Source organism: Folsomia candida, unplaced genomic scaffold, assembly GCF_002217175.1.
Source record: "Folsomia candida strain VU population unplaced genomic scaffold, ASM221717v1 Fcan01_Sc039, whole genome shotgun sequence".
Lineage (NCBI taxonomy): Eukaryota > Metazoa > Arthropoda > Collembola > Entomobryomorpha > Isotomidae > Folsomia > Folsomia candida.
The window spans coordinates 761,812-782,705 of record NW_019091231.1 but is presented as its reverse complement, the minus strand read 5'-3'; the positions used below and the strand labels follow the sequence as shown (position 1 = coordinate 782,705).

General features: G+C 37.1%; 1 protein-coding gene and 1 long non-coding RNA gene across 3 annotated transcripts; both read left to right on the top strand.

The window, feature by feature from the left end:
* The first annotated feature begins 636 nt into the window (after nt 1–636).
* Nucleotides 637–1,556, top strand: LOC118433032. The gene is made up of 2 exons (XR_004833145.1): nt 637–1,070; nt 1,215–1,556. It is a non-coding gene; the product is annotated as an uncharacterized LOC118433032 (long non-coding RNA).
* Nucleotides 1,557–10,023: 8,467 nt separating this feature from the next.
* On the top strand, nt 10,024–20,394 carry LOC118433042. Of its 2 annotated transcripts, XM_035844585.1 has the most exons (7): nt 10,024–10,173; nt 10,971–11,099; nt 12,828–12,880; nt 13,048–13,082; nt 13,178–13,417; nt 13,839–13,990; nt 20,048–20,394. In XM_035844585.1, the coding sequence occupies exons 3-7, from the start codon at nt 12,829–12,831 to the stop codon at nt 20,067–20,069; spliced, it is 501 nt and encodes a 166-aa protein (XP_035700478.1). In that variant the 5' UTR covers nt 10,024–10,173; nt 10,971–11,099; nt 12,828; the 3' UTR covers nt 20,070–20,394. The 2 variants fall into 2 exon arrangements, with proteins under 2 accessions (XP_035700478.1, XP_035700477.1); XM_035844584.1 differs by lacking the exon at nt 12,828–12,880.
* The last annotated feature ends 500 nt before the right edge of the window (nt 20,395–20,894 follow it).

The following is a 20,894-nucleotide window of genomic DNA, read 5'->3' as shown; positions in this document are numbered from 1 at the left end:
TAATTTAAGCAAATGTAAGCAATTTTGTACACAAGCCTTCAAAACTTATCGAGCCTATTTAACTTTGCCATTTCAATCTAATGATATTCAATTTAATAATTTATTGAATTTATGCTTAGATTATAATTATGTAAAATTCAAAAATCAACATTTTATTCAAATTAAAGGTATCCAAATGGGTAACTCAGCGTCAGTCTCAGTAGCAAACATTACAGCTTTTTATGAACTTAATGACAGTTTTAAAGACAAACCTGAGATCGAATTTAATGCCAGATTTGTGGATGATGGTTCACTTATAATAAACTGCTCTGAAATTATGGATATCGATGTCTGGTGTAGGCAAACTTTTTGTCACCAATATTTAGAGTTCACTTTAGAAACAAATTACGATTCAATTAATTCTCTTGATGTGAATTTAAGTTTTAACGATGAGAACAAGATAACAACATCTTTGTACTCGAAGCCAATGGCTAAAAATATTTTTTTACATTATCAATCAAACCATCCTAAGTCATTAAAGGAGTCATTACCATACTGTCAATTTCTACGAGCGAAAAAAATATGGTCAAGTTCTGATGATGCTGAGAGACAAATTAATTTAATTGCTGATAAGTTTATTAATAGAGGGTATCCTGAAAATGTATTAAAGTTGTGTAAAGAAAAAGTACTTATTATGGATAGAAATAATTTACTCATACCCAAAACTGATTTGGTTATCAGACACCTGAAACGAAACCAACCTCAAATTCTTGCTACATACAAATTGAATATGAGTTGTAATCCAATACGGGAAAATAATGTATACATAGTTATGCCCTTCTATAGGAATATATATGGGTTCAAAAAATTTATTTTGGAATACATACGTAAACAAGCTGACCAGAGTACAAATGTCAGATACAGAAACATAGTTAAGAATCTAAATTTAGTTTTATCATTTAAAAAGGTGAACTCTCTTGAAATGTACTGCAAAACTCAGCCAACAAAATAATGTGAATTTTAGAGTGTAAGTTTCAACATTACAATTCAACATTACTCGAGGAAACATATTTTTAATAATCACCAAATAGGTAATTATTTATATAATTATTTATACAATTTAATCATAGCTGGATATATATTTTACCAATTTTAATGGCACATACATTTCTCCAATTTTTATTATTATTTAATTAAGATTATAGCTAATTTTGACATAATATGTATTATTACAGCCTGATGAAGCTGAATTATATTGCGAAACGCGTCGCTTGGTGAATAAAACTAAATCTTTGAAATCAGTTGGATTTGTTCCCTTCTCACTTTTCATAATTTTTTTGGTCACTTCCCGTCAGATATTTTATAAAATTTATATGTACATCTATATTTATTTAATTACCCCATTTTATATGGTACAGATATTTTTTAAATGTGTATAATAAATTTACAAGGATTCGATTCTTATGTATGGGTCATAGATAATATTGAATAGATTCCTCAATTTTCTTCTTAACGGACTTGTATAATATTTTGGAACGTAAGTAATAACAACATAATAAAAACCTTGCAGACAATAAGCTTTCCTTAAGAAATCTCCTGCATTCATTCATTCATATTTGTCAAGAGCATATCCTATCTTGTGAGTGAAAATAATTGTGCGTGTCTACATTGTAGGACAAAAAGCAATCAATGATGAAACGTACATATATTTGAAGAAATCTATAGTTTTAGGTTTTGTCACCGTAACACACTCTTAATATCCACACCTCTTATATATATTGTTTTTTGTAGATTTCAGTGTTTTTTATATTGGTAGTGTATCCACGATGTATGCATTAAAAATTATAGTTACTGGAAAATTCTTATTTACTGGAACTATGATACCTAATTCCAGTAAATAATTACTTATGCTTGTCACATGTCAGCAACACCTTTAGATTTCGTGCAGTTTTTAACATAAAGATTTAAGATATATACATACCTATGCCTTTAATCAACCTAAGCTGTTTACAAATTTCTTGCCGTCCATGAGAAAAGCTATCACGCAATCTATATATTTTGCTTACACGTGGCAAGCGACATGAACCTTAGTTTGTCCATATTTCCAGTTGACGTACGTATAAGAAGACAAATGCAAAATCGTAACCCGATATTACTTTGACCGGAACTAAAAACAATTTTATCTATAAAATTCAATATTTTTTTGTTACAGCCTTCATTACAAATTACATAGCGTAGGGTATAATAGTTTTAAAATGCATCCCTTTTAAAAAACCCAGTTATATTACTTCCTTCTTTTATTAGTTACTACAAATTCATCCTGTAATACTTCAGCGGTTCAAAATATTTTTGCCAACTGCACCCTCTACTTTGTCACAAGGTCCAATTTAACGTTCTCAGAAACACCCCCATATTTCCAGACAATTCGAGGCAACAATATTTATTCCCCACTCATCATTAGTGCCGCACTTGGAAAAAATTTCGATAACATTGAATTTTATTTTAACCAAACTTTTCCCACGAAGAGGTCATCACGACGGATCGTTACGTTCCTAAACTTTGATTTAGATTCGACTGATGTTTCGAATTATTGGATCCTTTGGCAAATTTTATTTATTCAAAATCCTTCCTACATATTTGCAAATATAAAAGAAAACTACCCAGATATGGGAACCGATTATATTCAAGGGTATCCAAACATGGCGGGAACTTCGAAATTATTTTTATATAACTCAACCCGAAATATTGCCTGGATCCCGTCCATCCCAAGAAGCTCAACATTTGAGCAACTCCCCCCTAATCTGACCACACTAGACGACCTGAATAACGCATGGGACGCCCAGAATGGGAAGGACATGCAGAACACGGCTGTTCTTATACTAACGCAGGTATTTCCGTTACCCACTCAGATCTCTTGTGGCCCCAGTATATTTTACATGGGTCCACGAGAATATCCAGATTTCTGTGGGATCGCCGTACTCGGGAGAAAGTACAATTTTACCACAAACTCACCCTGGCACACGAACTTGGAAGAAACTCGAGTCGTTGGTAGGGTCAATTTCAGATTGGGACTAAACCAGGACTATGTCGACATCGGACCATACCAACTTACCCCGCTAGTTTTAAAAATTCAGGAATTTGGATTAACCATAGTGACCAATTTCCCCTCAAGGCAGGGGTCCGTGGACACGCTACTTTCACCGTTTGACCACCTCACCTGGATTCTTTTATACGTGTCAACTATCCTCGTTGCTATGGTGATCCATATGGACATAAAAATCTTAAAGTTTAAACCCTTAGAACTGCCAAAATTTGACCCAATCTTTCACCTCCTTACCCAACTCGTTGGACAGAGTAGTTTCTACCTGGTTAAAATTAACTTTAAAACGATCGCCGTAATTTGGTCCATTTTTTGTTACATCTTAATGGGAAATTTATATCAAGGATCAATCTATTCCTGCTTAACGGTCATGTTACCCCCATCCGTTCCCAGGACGGTGGCAGATATCGTGTCCTCTAATCTCCAAGTTTTAACAATGTCCCTCGTGTACGATAAGGTCGGACCGAATGGAACCTTAATGTACAGTTCAGTCCTAAAACACTTCATTCTTCCCTCCCTGATCCATCAATTTCCCGAAAACTCCACCATTGCCAGGAAGCTTAGTGAACTTGAGGAAAATTTAATCTTTGTCCACTCCTACCACATCTTCACGGGTGAGTTGGCCACACGGCTTTCAAACTCTGAAGAAACCTATTCTGCCAACAAGTCCATCAATACGGTGGGAATGTTGGCTGTTATCGATAGAAAAAAAAGAGTTGGATCGTTTCACCAGAACAATGAAAACGCTAGGAAAGCGCAAAATCATTGAGGGGCACTTGAAAGATGCCAATTTCCAATATATTCAGGTGGACGTGGCCTTGCGCAACTTTTTTGTGGCAAAGTTTTCCCACGGAATGGAATCTTTAATCGAGTCCGGAATTTATGGGAAGTGGGAAGACATGGAAAATTTGTTGTATGATTTACAAGTAGTCATTAATATTGGGGACGGTTCGTACTCAAAGTTGTTTAGAATGGAGATGGCAGGTGGAAAGGGTGCGGGGACAGTGTCGGCAGATCCGGTGGCATTAGCAGTGATGAAATATATGTTTGAACTTTGTGCAATAATAGTTTCGCTGGCGTATATAGTGGGGTTGGGGGAATGTGTATTTTATAAGAAGCGTTACCTTGCTGTATTTCATAATTTGAGACGATTCTGGAAGTGGTTGTGGCTATGTAGTAAATGTAAAGAATCGAAACACACGTATAAAATATATAAGCCGAAAGAATTTTTAGGTTAAAGAAAAATCAATTTTCATGTAAACATCAAGCACAGTGTGTCCGAATTCTGGAATATTATACTTTTTAATGAGAAATAGGAATTAAGAAAATAGTAATAAATTGTCACCAATATTTGCAGTATTATCAGAAACAATTTTATTAACACATTTAAGCAACTGTAACTGTGAAAATATTAATTGACTCAAAGAACGTACGCGGCAACCAGTAACCTGTCAATTTTGGTGATACATACATACATAAGTCACTTTGGTAATAAATTTACCTCAAATTTCAATGGTGACCTCAATTTTGCCCCCGAAGGACTCGAAACTTTCTAGTTTCGTGACCTTTCGAGTCACTCGAAAGGTCACGCAGGCGAACTAAACGTCAAATTTGACACGTGTCACGGACTTCGAAACCACGTGAGATATAACAGTTTTCCTACTGAAATTTAAACAATATCAGCTTCATTTTAACATATGAAACACTACATAAATACTTTCACCCCTTGGTTAAATGTGTTGTAAAGGTTTATTTATAACATTATTAGCGATATATACCAAACCACTACTTAAACGTAAAGCCAACTGGGATACCGAGACCCTGGGCCACTTCAAGTGTAACATAAGGGCCATCCATATACGTAGGTGTTTTATTATTGATTTTCAAAACGTATGTTCCGCATTGTTTCTGACCAAAATTTTGATGAAATAACAAACTTCAGATACATTTAGGATGCTGTGATTTTTTTCAGCTCTTTAGGTTAACATCACCACTAGCAATAAATCAGCAAACTTTACCTCGACGGAAAAAATGTCAGATTTGCAAATTAAATATCGTAGTGTGATTTAACTTTTAACGCTGGAAGGGCAATCGGTGTCGCAGATTTATGATCGCATGCTTAAAGTTTACGATGAAAACTGCCCAACACAAAGCACAATATAAATTGGGTCAGTAACTTCAAATGATGGCGAAAAGTGGTCTCGGACAAAAAGTCGCCAGGACGCCCAAAATCAGTTTCTTCCACAGAAAGGCTGCAGAAACTAGAGGAACCAATAATTAGAGATCCACGATTGAAACTGTCCTATTTAGCAGATAAGATGGGTGTTCCAAAACCAACAATTTGTTCCACGTTAACTGAAGACTTAGGTATGAAAATGGCTTCCGCCCGTTGGGTACCAAAATTGCTTTCGGCATCTCAACAACAAGATCGAGTTGACCTTTGCAATGCCAATTTTAACCTATTAAATGAAAACTGGAACCTGCTTCATATTTTAGTAGTTGCATATGATACTTGGGTTTACTATTATGACCTGCAGACTAAACAATACTTCATGCAATGGGAGCACGGGGGGTTGCCACCCCCCATGAATTGAAAAGTGCAAAAATCGGACAAAAAAATTGATGATGACCATTTTCAAGGATACCAAAGGTCCCCTCCTTATAAAATTTATTGCTGGTAATACTGCAATAAATGTGGCCGTGTATGCAGGAACCCCGACGGAGCTGCGTGCTGCGGTTGAAGAGAAACGTGAGGTCAAAATAAAGAGTTGGCCTTTTTTTAGACGACAACGCGCGAACAAATACCTCGCTGGTTTCGAGGGCTGCTGCAGACGAAAAACGCTTCACCGTCATAAACCACCCCCCGTACAGTCCAGCCTTGAACCTTAGTGATTATTATCCGTTTCAAACGTTGAATAAAAGCATGAAGGGGAAACGATTTTGGGATGATAATGGAATCAAGTCGTAAATTTTTGCATATTTTCGAGGTAAATTTGGATGATTTATTGCGGGTGTTCCTTTTAACCGATTGAGCTGAAAAAAATCACGACTTCCTAAATGTATTTCAAGTTTGTTATTTCATCAAAATTTTGGTCAGAAACAGTGCGGAACATACCTTTTGAAAATCAATAATAAAACACCCACGTATGTATCATATCATCAAAAGTTCTATGTCCACCCACCTTGAATATACACTACGAAATATATGTAGCTTTAACATGGCATAGGCAAGAACATCTAAACCACCACGCACTAAGAGGTTGCCGTAATATATGGACGTTCCTTAAATTGCTACATACTCTACGAGGTCCTTCGTAAGGAACATTTTTCCCCTTCTTCCTTATAAATACAAGACCTTCATTAGTTCCCTTGAGGGCCACTTTCTCTTCACACATTCATAATTCCTCTCCTTTTTCACGAGTAGATTTTCATTTACTCGTTCATTTTCTAAACAAAAAACCCAAAGTTGCTTTGCTCCTTAAATATTTCAAAGTTGGACAATGCCACCAAATTTGGACGAGTTATTACCAAGTGAAATACATTTTACGACCCGTCCCCGTAAAAGAATAAATGCCGGCCAGGCAAATTCTACATCTTGGTTTCGTCTCCTTTTCAAAACTTGGGTGTTTGTCTTAATCTTGGTACTTTTTAAGGAACGATATACTAAACCGGATCCCAAATATTTTTTATTATTGAGATTTAACGCGGGGCAAACTTTAGTGACGGATTTGATTTTCTGGAGGCTATTCTTTATCTCGGGAAGGATTATTGCGAACCTGTGGGAAAATCGGGGTCGAACAGAGGGTGAGAAGTAATGTATTTTTTGGGGTTATTTAATAATACTTTTTTTCGGAGTTTATTAATTTTTGGAAAAACCGAAGAAATTTCAATGATTAGAAAAGATGCCAAAGTTATTCAAGATTTTGTAAAAATAGTAAATTTACAAGTCCCTTGTGTCTTACATATTGGTTTAAGCCGGAAATATATTTTTTTCATTAGTCAACTCTCTTCTTTTATATAAAAAGTTGCAAATCTAAACGTAGTTTTTACATATTCCGATAAAAGCAGTATGCATAAATTTCAAAGTTTATTAACTTTAAGTTTTACACGAATGTAAAATATGATGTTTTACGATATTTTTATTAATTTTGTATTTCTCTCAATCGAAAAGGCGTCTCGGATGAAACCAGAAATACTTCCAGCCAAGGGTCAAATTCTTGGAGAAAGTTGATTAAAAATGTAATACCTGTCGTCCCCTGTGTCATACTTTTCGTTCGAGCCACGTACCTCGCACCGAAGGAGAATAATGTATCCTTGTTTTCATACGTTGTAACAGGGCTGATCATGGCCTTCCTTTGGTATTTGGCTTACACGGCGGGAAATATTGTTGGCGAAATTTTAGTCTGGTGGGACGACACTAAAGGTAAAAATGAAAATTAATTATTCTTGTACACAGTCTATGTAAGAAACCCGGTAACTGAGTTATTACCAGTCGGAGTATCTACGTGACTCTACCGCATGGTAATTAATTTATTATTGAGAGGTAGAAAATTAGGTACGAAGTGGTAATATTTTCAAATTTCGAGACCGGGGTTATTACTGGTTGGGTAACAAAACGTGTACCACTCAATAATCAATTAATTACCATGCAGTAGAGTCACATAGATACTCCGCCCGGTAATAACTTAGGTACTGGGTTTCTCATAGTGTACATATTTACACGTTCTCTTCTATGTTTACACACATTATTCAATATTTTTCCCTCTTCAGACCAAGAAGCTGCTGCTGAATGGGAGGAAGACGTAGTGGCCAAGCTGAACAGGATGGTGGCCATTTTGACGGAACTGGAGGAAAAAGTGGCCGCGATAAATAAATCTAAAAAACCATAAATTTTTCACACACTCAAAATAATCCGGAAAAGTCTTAGATCTTATCCGTGGAACCTATAATATACAGGGTGGTTTAAATGTCACGCTACAAAGAAAAATTTGGCAATGGGAAAAATTCGTAAATTTCCATTAGTTACGGAAATTTGGGCTCTGAAATTCAATATTTTAATATTTTGCTATCAATTTTGATAATAATTAATCAAAATCTCAATCCCAAATCTTGTAACTATTGGAGATTTAGGGGTTTTCCCCTTGAAAAATTTTCCTTTATAGCGTGATATTTAAACCACCCTGTATAATTCCACCTGTAGTTACGGTAATGATTTATTAAATACTGGTACTAAATTTGGTACCATAAGTACACCCGCGAAGTGAACAATATTACCAGCGTTGTAATAGATAAACCTATTATTTGTGGGTAATTCACTGTAGGTGACAAATTTATTAACAAGGCCGTGGTGGATTAACCATTGCCTGGTAATGCATTTTACCCGATTATTAAGTGTACAAACATAAAAAATATCAACTGAATAACATAATTTGACTTATACTTAAACTTATTTTAATTGTAACTATCCTACATGTATTTAGCATTAAATTAAACCTGACCTTGCCAAAATCGAAGATGCAAAACATACTTTCAGAAACGTTCAGATACCAGTTGCAAGATAAGTTGCGACTCTGTCGCACAAGATATATTTTGTATACTGTATTTCACTAGAGTAGATAACCCTCTTACATACAACAAAAGAAAGGATTCACCGTACGTGTTGTTAAATGTGTAAGGATGGAAGGAAGCTATTTTTAATTATAAGCATTATCAGTTCAAATAGTAATACTTAATTGTACCAGCCGGGTCTTCTGAAATATTAATCATTGTTGTAATATTACTATTTTCAGTGCTTAATAAAACGCAATATATCAGAAATTTGAGATGATTTTGCTGTTTTTTTTTATTTGATTTTTTGCTTTAAAATTCTTTTTGGGCGGCGCCACGGACCAGCCCGCAATCGCTGTATTTTAATAAAAATCTATAAGGCTTCCAAACTAAGCAAGAAGCTGCTTTAAACAGCAAAAAAGAAACCAAGCAAGCAGCGTTTTCGCTTGGTCGAACACTCACCTCTTTCCTGTCAGGTGACCGGTTTACATATTTATTCGCATACATCAATGCGTATAGGTTATGTCTCAAAATATTTTGATCTCTGTTCTTACTATCTTTAAAACTTATTTAATGTATTTTTCTCAAATATTGTAAATAATGAAAATTAGTGATTTGCAACGGCTACTGGCCATTTATGCAATAAAGACATACATACCTACATACATCAAAGCGTGACAGATGGTACTACCATCATGGTAGCCGATTAATGTAATACATTGTTGCTTACGTGCTTTTATGCCAATAAAGTAATCGATAACAATAGCATTTCTTTTATCAAGGGATTTATATAAGTCATTTGTCAAATCTGCATGCTCAGTGGGACGCGACCTACCCTAACTACAGAAATGCGTGCGATTCTTAATTAATCCCCCCCCCCACTCCGACATTAGACGAGTATTTATGATATATTCCAATAACTTAAACAAATTATGTAGCTACATAATAATAAATTAGTAATAAGCAAATAAAAATCGAGATAATTACAACAATAAAAATGAAAGGATTGCTATCTCCTATAATGTGCACGAAAGCAATAAAAGAAAAAAAAATTACAAGTCCAGCCCTCTTTTAATAGTACTCATTTAAGGCTATCATTTATATTCTATTATTAAGTACCATCATTCCGTCAGGCAAACCGTGTACATATTTATTCGCATAACTCCATTCGTGCCAAATTGTAAAGGATTGGGTTTATTCCAAAATCGTTTTTTAAGCAAATTGTATTCTTAAATCTTATCTGCGACAGGAATAATTTGACATGACATGGCAAACTTTACATAAAACTGAAAATCAATTAGGTAACTTGCATTGCACGAAATGAGAAAAAGGAAATTCATTATTATCCAGAGGTATTGTCAAATTTATAGAGTTAGACTCATAACTTCGACCCCCCCTACACGCAACCAACCGTGGTGATAGAAATATTTCTAAGAGATAAGTCCATCATTAACACTATTGGTTCGAGATGTCACTCGTTGAAAAAATCCTGGTTGGAGTAGGGGTCTGGCTCCTAATTTCTTTCGTGTCGGATGGCTTTGGGGAAGGTGACAAAATAAGTTTTTTTTAATATTTGCCCCTAACATTATTCCAGATTTTAAATGCTATATAATCAAGAACACTTGTCTTGCTTTTATTAATCGGGAACATGTCAAAGTGTTAACTTGGTTGCTAGGAGAATACGAATATTCCAGTGTAGGAAAAAGATATCGGTAGGAAGGGATTTCCCCCTGGTCATCATGTTCCGTACAGTGATCGCTGAAATTTTCGCTAGTGTAAAAAATTATTGTGTAACGAGGACAATCGGGTGGTTCAGTAATATGGGTGACAATAAGGTTAATTGTTCCAAAGATTTCATGTGAAAATGCGGAAAATAATATTTAATTTGCATGGAATTTTTGGTACAAAACTTAGCTCCCTTGTTTCAAAATTTCTGATACATATTTTTCATTCAACGTATTTTAAGTGTATCATAAAGCACCGTCAAATGGAAAGTCATTGCAAATTTTGCTAGACTTTGACTTTTACAATTATATTTTGACCATAAATTAAGTATGTTACATACATCATAATTTCGTTTAAACTGAGCATTATGAAAAATCCTGAAACACGTGTTTAATTATTTATCTAATGTTGTACAATTATTGTGGTTTCGTCAAAATCGGAGCGAGACCGCTGGCGTCATCGCATTGTAAGTTGTAATTCAACTAGTCTCTTAACCATAGTAAATTTTCATATCTACACAGATATATATTATTTGATCATTACCTTTCTCCTTGAATTGATCGCTCGTATGTATAAGGTGATAAGTGATAAATTTCTATAAAAAATATTGTTTCAACAGGTCAAGGGAGTCTTAAGGTAGAAGGTCTATGGAAAAGGTGTGATTCGGTCACTAAATGTTCCAACGTTACGATATGTCGGGATGGAATTTGCAGATGCCCAAATGGATTCTTTGGGCGGATGTGTGAACGTATGTACCTATAAGTTTAATTACATACATACCAAATGTTAAAATTATGATGTTAATATTTTCTGTCATGTCACACTTTTATTTGCTTTACTATTGAGAACCGAACAGCGTAGTTGAATTTGTTATACATATGTCACATTTTTTTAAATTTTTGCCTCAGTTCCACAATTATGCATTCATGTTGCACATTTATATTTATACTAGCCTATAAGCCCGTCTTAAAGACGGTCCACAATTAAAGTTTTAAGCCAACAAACGTAAATCATTAGATGCAAGCATTATATAATGTTATGTATTAATCTGTATCGAAATTATAATTCCAGAAGAAACATACCACATCCAAATATATTAAACCTTGCTTAAACGTTGCTTAGGAATTTTTTAACGTTGCTGAGGAATTTTTTTATCGTTGCTAAGGAATTATTTTAACGTTGCTAAGGAATTTTTTAACGTTGCTAAGGAATTTTTTTAACGTTGCTAAGGAATTTTTTTAACGTTGCTAAGGAACTTTTTTTAACGTTGCTAAGGAATTTTTTATCGTTGCTAAGGAATTTTTATAACGTTGCTAAGGAATTTTTTTAACGTTGCTAAGGAATTTTTTTTAACGTTGCTAAGGAATTTTTATAACGTTGCTAAGGAATTTTTTAACGTTGCTAAGTAATTTTTTATCGTTGCTAAGGAATTTTTTTACGTTGCTAAGGAATTTTTTTAACGTTGCTATGGAATTTTTTTATCGCTGCTAAATAATTTTTTTAACGTTGCTAAGGACGTTTTTTATCGTTGTGAAGGACTTTTTTAACGTTGCTATGGAATTTTGTTAACGTTGCAAAGGAATTTTTTATCGTTGCTAAGGAATTTTTATAACGTTGCAAAGGAATTTTTTACCGTTGCTAAAGATTTTTTCTAACGTTGCTAAGGAATTCTTTTAACGTTGCTAAGGAATTTTTTAACCTTGCTAAGGATTTTTTTTATGTTGCTAAGGAAATTTTTTTATGTTGCTAAGGATTTTTTTATGTTGCTAAGGATTTTGTTCTGACGTTGCTAAGGAAATTTTTTTATGTTGCTAAGGAATTGTTGTAACTTTGCGAAGGAAATTTTGTATTACGAAGGAATTTTCAAGGCGTTGATGATGGATTTTTTGTACGTTTCTAAGTTAATGTTTTTACGTCCCTAAGGTATTTGCTTGAACATAAATTGTAACACAGGTTGTAACATCGATTATAACATCGGTTGTAACATCGATTGTAACATCGATTGTAACATCGGTTGTAAGCTACATAAATTGTACCCGAAAATACATGCGTGCTGTGATTGGCGGATTCAGAAAGCTGGCAACCAATCAGAATGCTGGGATGTCACGGAAAATTTCACGGGACGGACTTTTCGAAATTATAATATAGATAGTTAATTCTTCTAGAAAGAATAGTGACTCACTGCTTCTTAGGGAATTGTCCAGAATTATTCTGCGACTTATAATTGCACACGATAAATTCTATGTTAAGCATTCTGCATTCATGCACCGTAAAGTTGACATATATATATCGCTCTTGCTAAATCGGATCCACAAACCAGAACGATCTGTGCGATAATACTTTATCAATGTAGGTATTTTAATAACACTACATAAATACGTCGTTGATCAATTGAGTAGTTCTCTTTCTATTTTTAATCTGTTACACATAGAAATATGAAAGATAAAGAAACTATGGGATTGTGAATATTTTTCAGTATGCATTTATTGGATCATTGCCAGTCAGCTCGAGTTTCAGTACTTTTACAAGGTACGAACCGCGCGCAAGGTTGAAATACATCTGCCTTTCACACAGATTTTGGAGGCTTATTTATATATATACTAAAAACCCGGGTCTATTCTTCTTGTGCAATAATTTATCCTAGGACACTGTTGTTGTACACTATTGTAACAAAGTCTCTTATTCGTTTATTTCAGCCCATCCCCCAATTCATAAAATTGTAACAATGGAGGTGGGTGAGATATTGATTACTGAGTCACTGGTGTCCCAAGTAGATCGATGCTGATTCTTCCCTTGCAATTTACTTATCCTGCGTATATCTATTAGGACCATCCCTGGGTAATTGTAAACCGCTCGTGCCTATCTTCAGGAAACGTAAATAAAACGTCGTGTCGCTCTTCCCCATGTTACACTGGCTTCCTGGTCGAGCTACTGCACGCGATGTATCAATATGGTGGACGGAACCTTGATAATTGCACAATTCAAGAGGTTTCAGCCTTCAGAAGTAATCAAAACAGTAATGGATCGTTTACCAAGGATGATGTTATGAACATCGTGAGTGGTGAGGTAGGTCAGGAAAATTCTAAACTTGGACATATCCATTGTTCGGACAGTCATACAATCCTTGTAAAGTCACTTCCCGTTAGATAATTATCCTCTTATTAATCCGGTAAAGTCACGCAGGTAGTGATTTCTCGGTAATAGATTTGGTAATAATATTTAACGAGGCCGTAAAAATTCGTTACCATGATAGTAAAACTTTATTACAAGCCATTACCACACGGTACAACTTGTCATTACCACTATGGTAGAGTCATACATATACTTGTGCTTTTCGGTAATGTTCATTACCAGATTATTTACAGCATGATAGCCAGTGTCAGAAGCCGAAATTTTAGTTGGCAGTTCAAGATATTAAAATTCATTAAAGACTATGCAGCGTTTTAATCTATTTTACCACAATTTATGAAATCTTGTGTAATTCCAGGAAGCTGATCTGGCCTTGGTTCCAATAAATGCGTCCAGAGGATACAAAAATATACGAAAGACCTATCCGGTCGCCATGAACATTAAGATGAATGACTATTACAGTTTGGTATTTCCGTATAACTCTAAGCTGGCAGACTCGTTAAACTACACGTAAGTGTTTCTTTATTTACCAGGGAAACTTCCTAGGTGCCTGTCGAATGAAGGGTTCCTACATACACCAAAATGAGCACAATATACATACGACTTACGACGAAAAGTGAAGAAATTAACTTGTAAAAGTTATTATTCGTCAAGTTGTGACGATATATGTGATTTTTTCAGATTCACCAGCTTTGTAGATGGAGAATCGAGAGACTCGGACACAATAATCGCATGCGAGTGCATTGAGGTGTCTGCAATAGGTCCAATTGGTGACCTGCGTGGCTGGACTTCTGCCCCCATGGGCTGAAATCCTCTTCACATAATACATACACATACATACGAGCCACTATTTACGTTTTGTGAACGTCAACGAACACTCCGTCGCTTCATTCTCAATCGTTCACTCACTCCTCCTCTTCGCCCCCACTGTCCCACGGTCGTCACAAGTATCGCCACAACTTGACGAATAGTAACCTTTGCATGTTAATTCTTTTACGTTACGTCATAAGCCGTATATTTTGCTGATTTTGGCGTATGTATGAAGTCTGGATTCGACGGGCACCTCAGAAGTTTCCCATGCTAGTGGTGAACCCGTTTTATGCGTATACGGTGTCCGTTTATTTATAAGATTATTTTTATGAGCTCGTTACCGCAACCCATGAAGATTAGGAAAGGGCCACAATAAAGTATAATGGAACCAGTGCAAGGTATCATTTTAAATCAACTGGCAACAAGGATTCAGGGACGTCAATATTTTACAGATTTAGATGAAATTGATAGTTATAGGTTAAAAAAGATGATAATACTGACCTATTAAAGAAGCAGTGCCTATCGGGCATAGGGTATCATTTTTCCGAGATTCAGGTCATGTTCAAGATCATATGTTTCATGATACAATGGGAACACAGAGAATTGATTTGGTTTCACCACTTTATTATACCCGATTTAAGATAGTTTAATAATACTCTTAATTTGAAAGTTGCGGTAAATGAGCGTATTACGGTCGCGGACCTAATCAAGTTTCCTCAATTATGTCGCGGTCACGTCGCGTACCGTATTTTGGGTTTTTTATGACTTCCGAGTGAGTTTAAAAGTGGAAGGGAAAATGTAGAAACTAGTCATCAATTTCACACAGGAAAAATCTATTTATTTTTAGCAATTTTCAGAAATTAAAATGACAAATTAAAAAACTACTATTTTTACTGCCTTTCACACAACTCTCCTCGAGTCTCTCTTACATACTTACTTGCTTCTGGAATATTCTGGCAAAAAGCTGATGCAATTTCCAGAAGCGGATCACTTAAAATTTACAGGGAAAAGTGATACATATTTTACATTTTCATACAATTATCAGATTCATACATACATACATATATCAATTCATTTATCAATTTATAATACACATACAATAATTATAATTCATTTCTCGACATTCTTCCCCCTGATGAGCGGAGTTGAAGAACTCGAAGCTTCATCACTCTTGATGTCGAGTACTGCTATTTTCACGGCCGCGCGACGATAGCTTCCTTTGGCAGTCTTCACGTCCACGGATCGCATTTGTCCGTCTGCGCCTGGAATGACATTGATGATTCTTCCCATATCCCACTGATTTCTTGGGGCTTGGTCGTCGACAATGATGACGATGTCGTCTACTTGGATAGGTTTTCTTCATTCGAACCACTTCGATCTTCTAGTCAGGGTTGGCAAGTACTCCTTGACCCATCGTTGCCAGAATATGTCGGCTAATTGTTGAGATGCTCTCCATCGTTTCTTGAGAAGATCTCCATCATGAAATGATCCAATTGTTTCCTGCTCAATTGATGTTTTTCCACATCCATTTGTCCATCCTAATAGGAAATGATTAGGGGTAAGGGTGATGGGGTCGGTCGGATCCAGCGAGACTTCAGTTAACGGGCGAGAATTGACGATATTCTCAGCTTCCGTTAAGAACGTGTAAAGTATTTCTTCAGTTTGGGGCCTTGTTGATCTCAAAATATTAGATAGTACTTTCTTGATGCTTCCCACCATTAGCTCCCAAAGTCCTCCCATATGTGGGGCTGCTGGGCTGTTGAAATGGAATTGGATTCCAGACTTGGCCAAATTTTCAGAAATTCCATTAACATTGATACTAAGCAGTGCTTTTTGTAATTCTGCATCTGCGTTGGTCCCATTATCGCAATAAATGTGAAATGGATGACCTCTTCGATTTCCAAATCGGCGTATGCGTTGATTGCTGAGTCTGTGGTCAAAGAATTCGCAACTTCCACGTGCACAGCTCTAGTCGATAAACAAGTGAAGAGGGCTCCCCACCTCTTCTCATGGCGTCTTCCTACCACAACTTCCATAGGTCCGAAGTAGTCGAGGCCAGAATTGGTAAAAGGTCGTATAAATGAGTCTAATCGCACAGCCGGAAGGTCAGCCATCCTTGGTGGGCACGGTTGTGCTTTTCTATTTTTGCATAATTGACACTGGAGAAATGCCTTCTTAACTGCTGACATGCGATGGAGAATCCATAACTTTTGGCGTAGCTCATTTGACACAGCATGTACGCCTTGATGACCGTTCTGCTCATGATAGTGGGAAATGAGCAGCTTAGTGAATGGATGACGATTGTCCAAAATAATCGGCTCCGTCACTGTTATCGGAATGTTTGCTCGTCCGGTTCTTCCTCTCAGTCGTAATAGTCCTTCTTCAGATAACTTTAGATCCAGGCTGTAGAGGCGGCTTTTCTTGGGAGGCGTCTTCCCCCCGTGTAACTTCTGCAATTCTTCAGCAAACGATTCCTGCTGCACTTGGCGACACCAGTATAATTCTGCATTCTGGAGTTCTGCAACAGTGACTTCGTTTTTCATTTCTTTCCTGAACTTGCTCACCCAGCGAAACACTCGAGCTGTGGTCCTTAATAAAGTCATGTAGTTACTGAATCGTTCGATTTTAATTACGGAGATGATTGGTTGGATGCCATTAACTTGTCTCTTCATCTCCACTTCGTCGTCTTCTTTGTCGTCACACTGGCGAGATACTTCTTTGGGCCAATGTCGTTCCTCCTCCTTGAGCCAAGCTGGACCATGAAACCATCGGCTCGTTGCACTGAGGTCGGATTTTTGATTATCTCTCGTGGCATCATCAGCCACATTCTCCTTCGTTGGGACCCAGCGCCACTGGCTGACGTCACTAAGTTCCAATATTTCTCCCAGTCGGTGGGCCACGAAATGCTTAAAATCTTTGGCGTCGGATCGGATCCACTTCAAAACGGTACTTGAATCCGTCCAGTATATGACGTCTTGAATTACGAGTTCCAATTCTTGTTTAATCATATCGGTAAGTCTTACTCCCATAACGGCGGCTTGCAACTCCAATCGGGGAATTGAGAGTACTTTTAACGGCGATACTCTTGTCTTTGCTGCAATAATACTGGCATTTACCGTGTCATTCTTCTGAACTCGGATGAAACTTATTGCGGTGAACGCCTTCTCACTCGCGTCGCAGAAAACGTGCATTTGGACTGAATCCGCTGTCGGGATGAGATTAGAATAACATCTCGGAATTCTTACTTCAGGTATTTCTTGTAATTCAGTGGTCCAACTTGTCCACCTCTCATAGATGGAGTCAGTCACTTCATCATCCCAGCCGAGTTCCGTTCGCCAGACATCCTGCAGGAGGATCTTCGCCTTCACTATCAGGTGGCCGAGGAATCCGAGCGGGTCGTACACCGACATGACAAGTCGTAGAATTTGTCGTTTTGTTGGCCTCATTTCACCATTTATCACTTCCTCCTGACCTTATGGAAGTTTAGTCGAAATGAGAAATAGTCGTCGAGGCGCAGCTTCCCTGGTTTGTTGGGATTTACCACTCCGAAATGCGGTAAATACCAGGTGCGAGAATGACGGGTCACTATTTCACCTTTATCCAATTTTCTGATGAATCCCTTATCCACGTACTCTTTAATCTTTTGACAGTAAGCTTCAGCAAATGTTCTGTCCTTATCCATTTTCCTCTCTTGGCACTTTAGGCGGTGCAGAGCGTTGTTGTAACTTGGTGGTAAAATTACATCATCCGTTTTCCAGAGGAGGCCAATTTCATATCTCACTCCGTCTGGTGATCGCTTCATTGTAGATTCCATTATGTCGATAGCACGTTGGTCTTCTTTTGACCTCAACTTTTGCACTAATGGTTTGACACCAAAGTCTTCGGTAGTGAATGAATTCTTCACTAATCGGTGTAATTCAGCATCACTGTCCTCTTTGCAGTCGTGCTGTAACGTGACATGATTCAGTTGATGTGACTTCATATTTGGCAGGATTCCATTAACGTCGGGAATAATAATAGTCCACCCGAGGCGAGACTTTGTTGCCACTGGTTCCCCTGGCCTGCCTTCAATCACTTTCAAGGGGCAAATCAAATGATAATGAGAACTTCCTAGAATCATTCTTGGCTTCATATTTTTGAATGATGCTAACGGGATATTCCTGAGATGCGGATATCTTTTCTTGAGGGCTTCCGCATCTTGACTAACAGGTGCCAGCTTCAGTTCATCTATCGTCCTCACGTTTCCAATCGTGAATTGTGGTGAATTCCTAAAATCCCCACGAATCCGCATTCCGATTACTCTTGCATTGGGATAGTAACCGTCGCCTTCCACCGTCGCCATACAGAAAGGTTTGGTGGGACCGATGGCTCCAATTTGTTCTCGTACTTTCTCCTCAAGTATTGTAATGCTGGCTCCATCATCCTGCAGAGCTAGTACCACTTCCTTTCCTTGAGGACCTTCTATTTCTGTCTGAATGTATCTGAGACTTGCGGCTTGTAAAGTGTTGACTTGATTCTTGGCGTCAGCTGCCGGACCAGAGTCTTCATCACTTTTGACTTCTTTTTGTAAATCTTCTTTCTTGGATAGCAATTGGCGGAGTGGAAGGGATCCATGAAACAATCTGTTGTGGTCCTTCTCACAATTGTTAATTCCGCATTTTCTTTTATTTTTGCATCGTCGTGACGAGCATCCAACGGTTAGGCAGCAAAGGCATAATTTCTTTTCGACTGCCAACACAACTCGTTCATTTGCAGTTAATTCTTTCACTTTACGGCATTGATAAGTTTTGTGATTTTGCAATCCACAAAAATTACATACGGTTTGCTGCTGGCTTTCTCCGGTTAGATGAACACCAGCTCCTCTTTTCTTAAAATTGCTGTCGGTCTTCTCGTCATTCTTCTTTCCTTCTTTTATAGGTGAATGAGCGACCATTTCGTAAGCCATCTTCATCTCTGACTCCACCCACTCGGCGAATTCTTCGATGTCGTCGCTGGCTGCTTTTGCTGTCTTCCATACATGCCACCGAATTCGAATACTGTAGGGTAGCTTATCCTCCAACTCTGCCAATAATTGAGGATTTTTAAGATGACCATCAGCTTGCAGACTTTTGATTGTTGCTGCCAAGTTGACGACTGTCGTGCCAAAGTCGATGAGTGATTGCGGCTTATCATCTTTCACATTATTTGCTTGTCGGGCTTTTGTTATCATTGCTGTGATGATGTGCTTCGTCTTTCCAAATCTGTCTTCGAGCATCTGAATCACTTTTTGTATATTGTTCGGAGACACCATAAGACATTGCACTGCTTTTGCTGCTTCTCCCTTCAGGCACCGGCGCAGGCGTTCCATATTTTCGGCATCTGAGAAACCGCACATGTCAGTGGTTCTTCGGTAACTCGCGATGAACGCCGGCCATTCCTCAGGTTGACCACTGAAGGAGGGCAAATCTCTTCCGGCTGTCTGCCGGGCCATAAATTTGTCTGATTTTGATGAACTTGAATCTGTTAACATCTTGGCGATGGCTTGACTTTGCATTAATAACACTTGTGCAAAATTGTCATTATTAATAGTAGAATCCACTGGTTGAGAATCACTAGAATCTGGCACAGTTTGACTTGACACTGGAACACTTGGGTTTAATGACAAATTGTCCATTGTCGGCACAACACTACTGTCTACTATTGTCTTCCTGACTGGTGGCGGTGATACGTCCATACACTGCTGTGACCAACTTTGAAATTTCTCTGCTAATCTTTCAGATTCCATGTCGTCGTCACTTGAGCTTAAATTCAACTCTTCTTCTTCGTCCACGTGCTTGAGTTCAGCATGGTGTTTACTTTTCAAAACTCTAAATTCACTACTCTATTCATGAAAAGAAACACAAATACTATACAACTTTCAATTTAACCCTTTTGCCAAAATAAATCAAATTTATGACCAATATTACAAGTAATTGGGTTCGTTGCCGCTACTAGGCTATAGTATTTCATAGATGTGTATTTATATTATAATTTTATTTATATCATTATTGTAATATTTTGGAAAAAAATTCTAACCTACCCTAATCCCCTATATTGTATCTATGCACTTAAATTAAAAAGTGAGTAATAAATTAATAGTACACTACACTACGAATTGTAACGCTAAAATCTTAAAATTCTTGACCACTAAGCCAAACTGACCCACCTGGATTCCCAAAGGTCTCATCGATTTCCACGTTTTGCGTTCAAATTTACAACTTTTTGCTTCATTAGTTCGCTTGGATATCAAGTATTTCGAATACTCGAAAATCCTTTCGGCCGGTGGAATTAAAAGTGTGATAAAAAATGAAGCCACCACCGCAATTACAGGCAAAACTAGGTAAATTAGAAATTCCAGTTTTCCCAGCATACGAATTGTACCATACCATGCAAGTACAATTAGGGAAATGCCAAAAAATAATAAGGGCGGAATGGAAAACCAGCTCACATTTTGATTTGTGTACTTATTCCATAGAAACATTTTTCTGTACAGGCTAATTTCCTTCAATCTCGTGATCAAATTCGAGCAAAAATTTGTTTTCCTTAGATCTTGTAAAACATCGCTTGCCGAACAGGCCACCATCAG

Coding starts and splice junctions, on each gene's coding strand:
- LOC118433042 (XM_035844584.1), top strand. CDS start 10,095: ATGTCACTCGTTGAAAAAATCCTGGTTGGAGTAGGGGTCTGGCTCCTA. Junction 11,100..13,047: donor CTTTGGGCGGATGTGTGAAC/GTATGTACCTAT, acceptor CGTTTATTTCAG/CCCATCCCCCAATTCATAAA. Junction 13,418..13,838: donor TGAACATCGTGAGTGGTGAG/GTAGGTCAGGAA, acceptor GTGTAATTCCAG/GAAGCTGATCTGGCCTTGGT.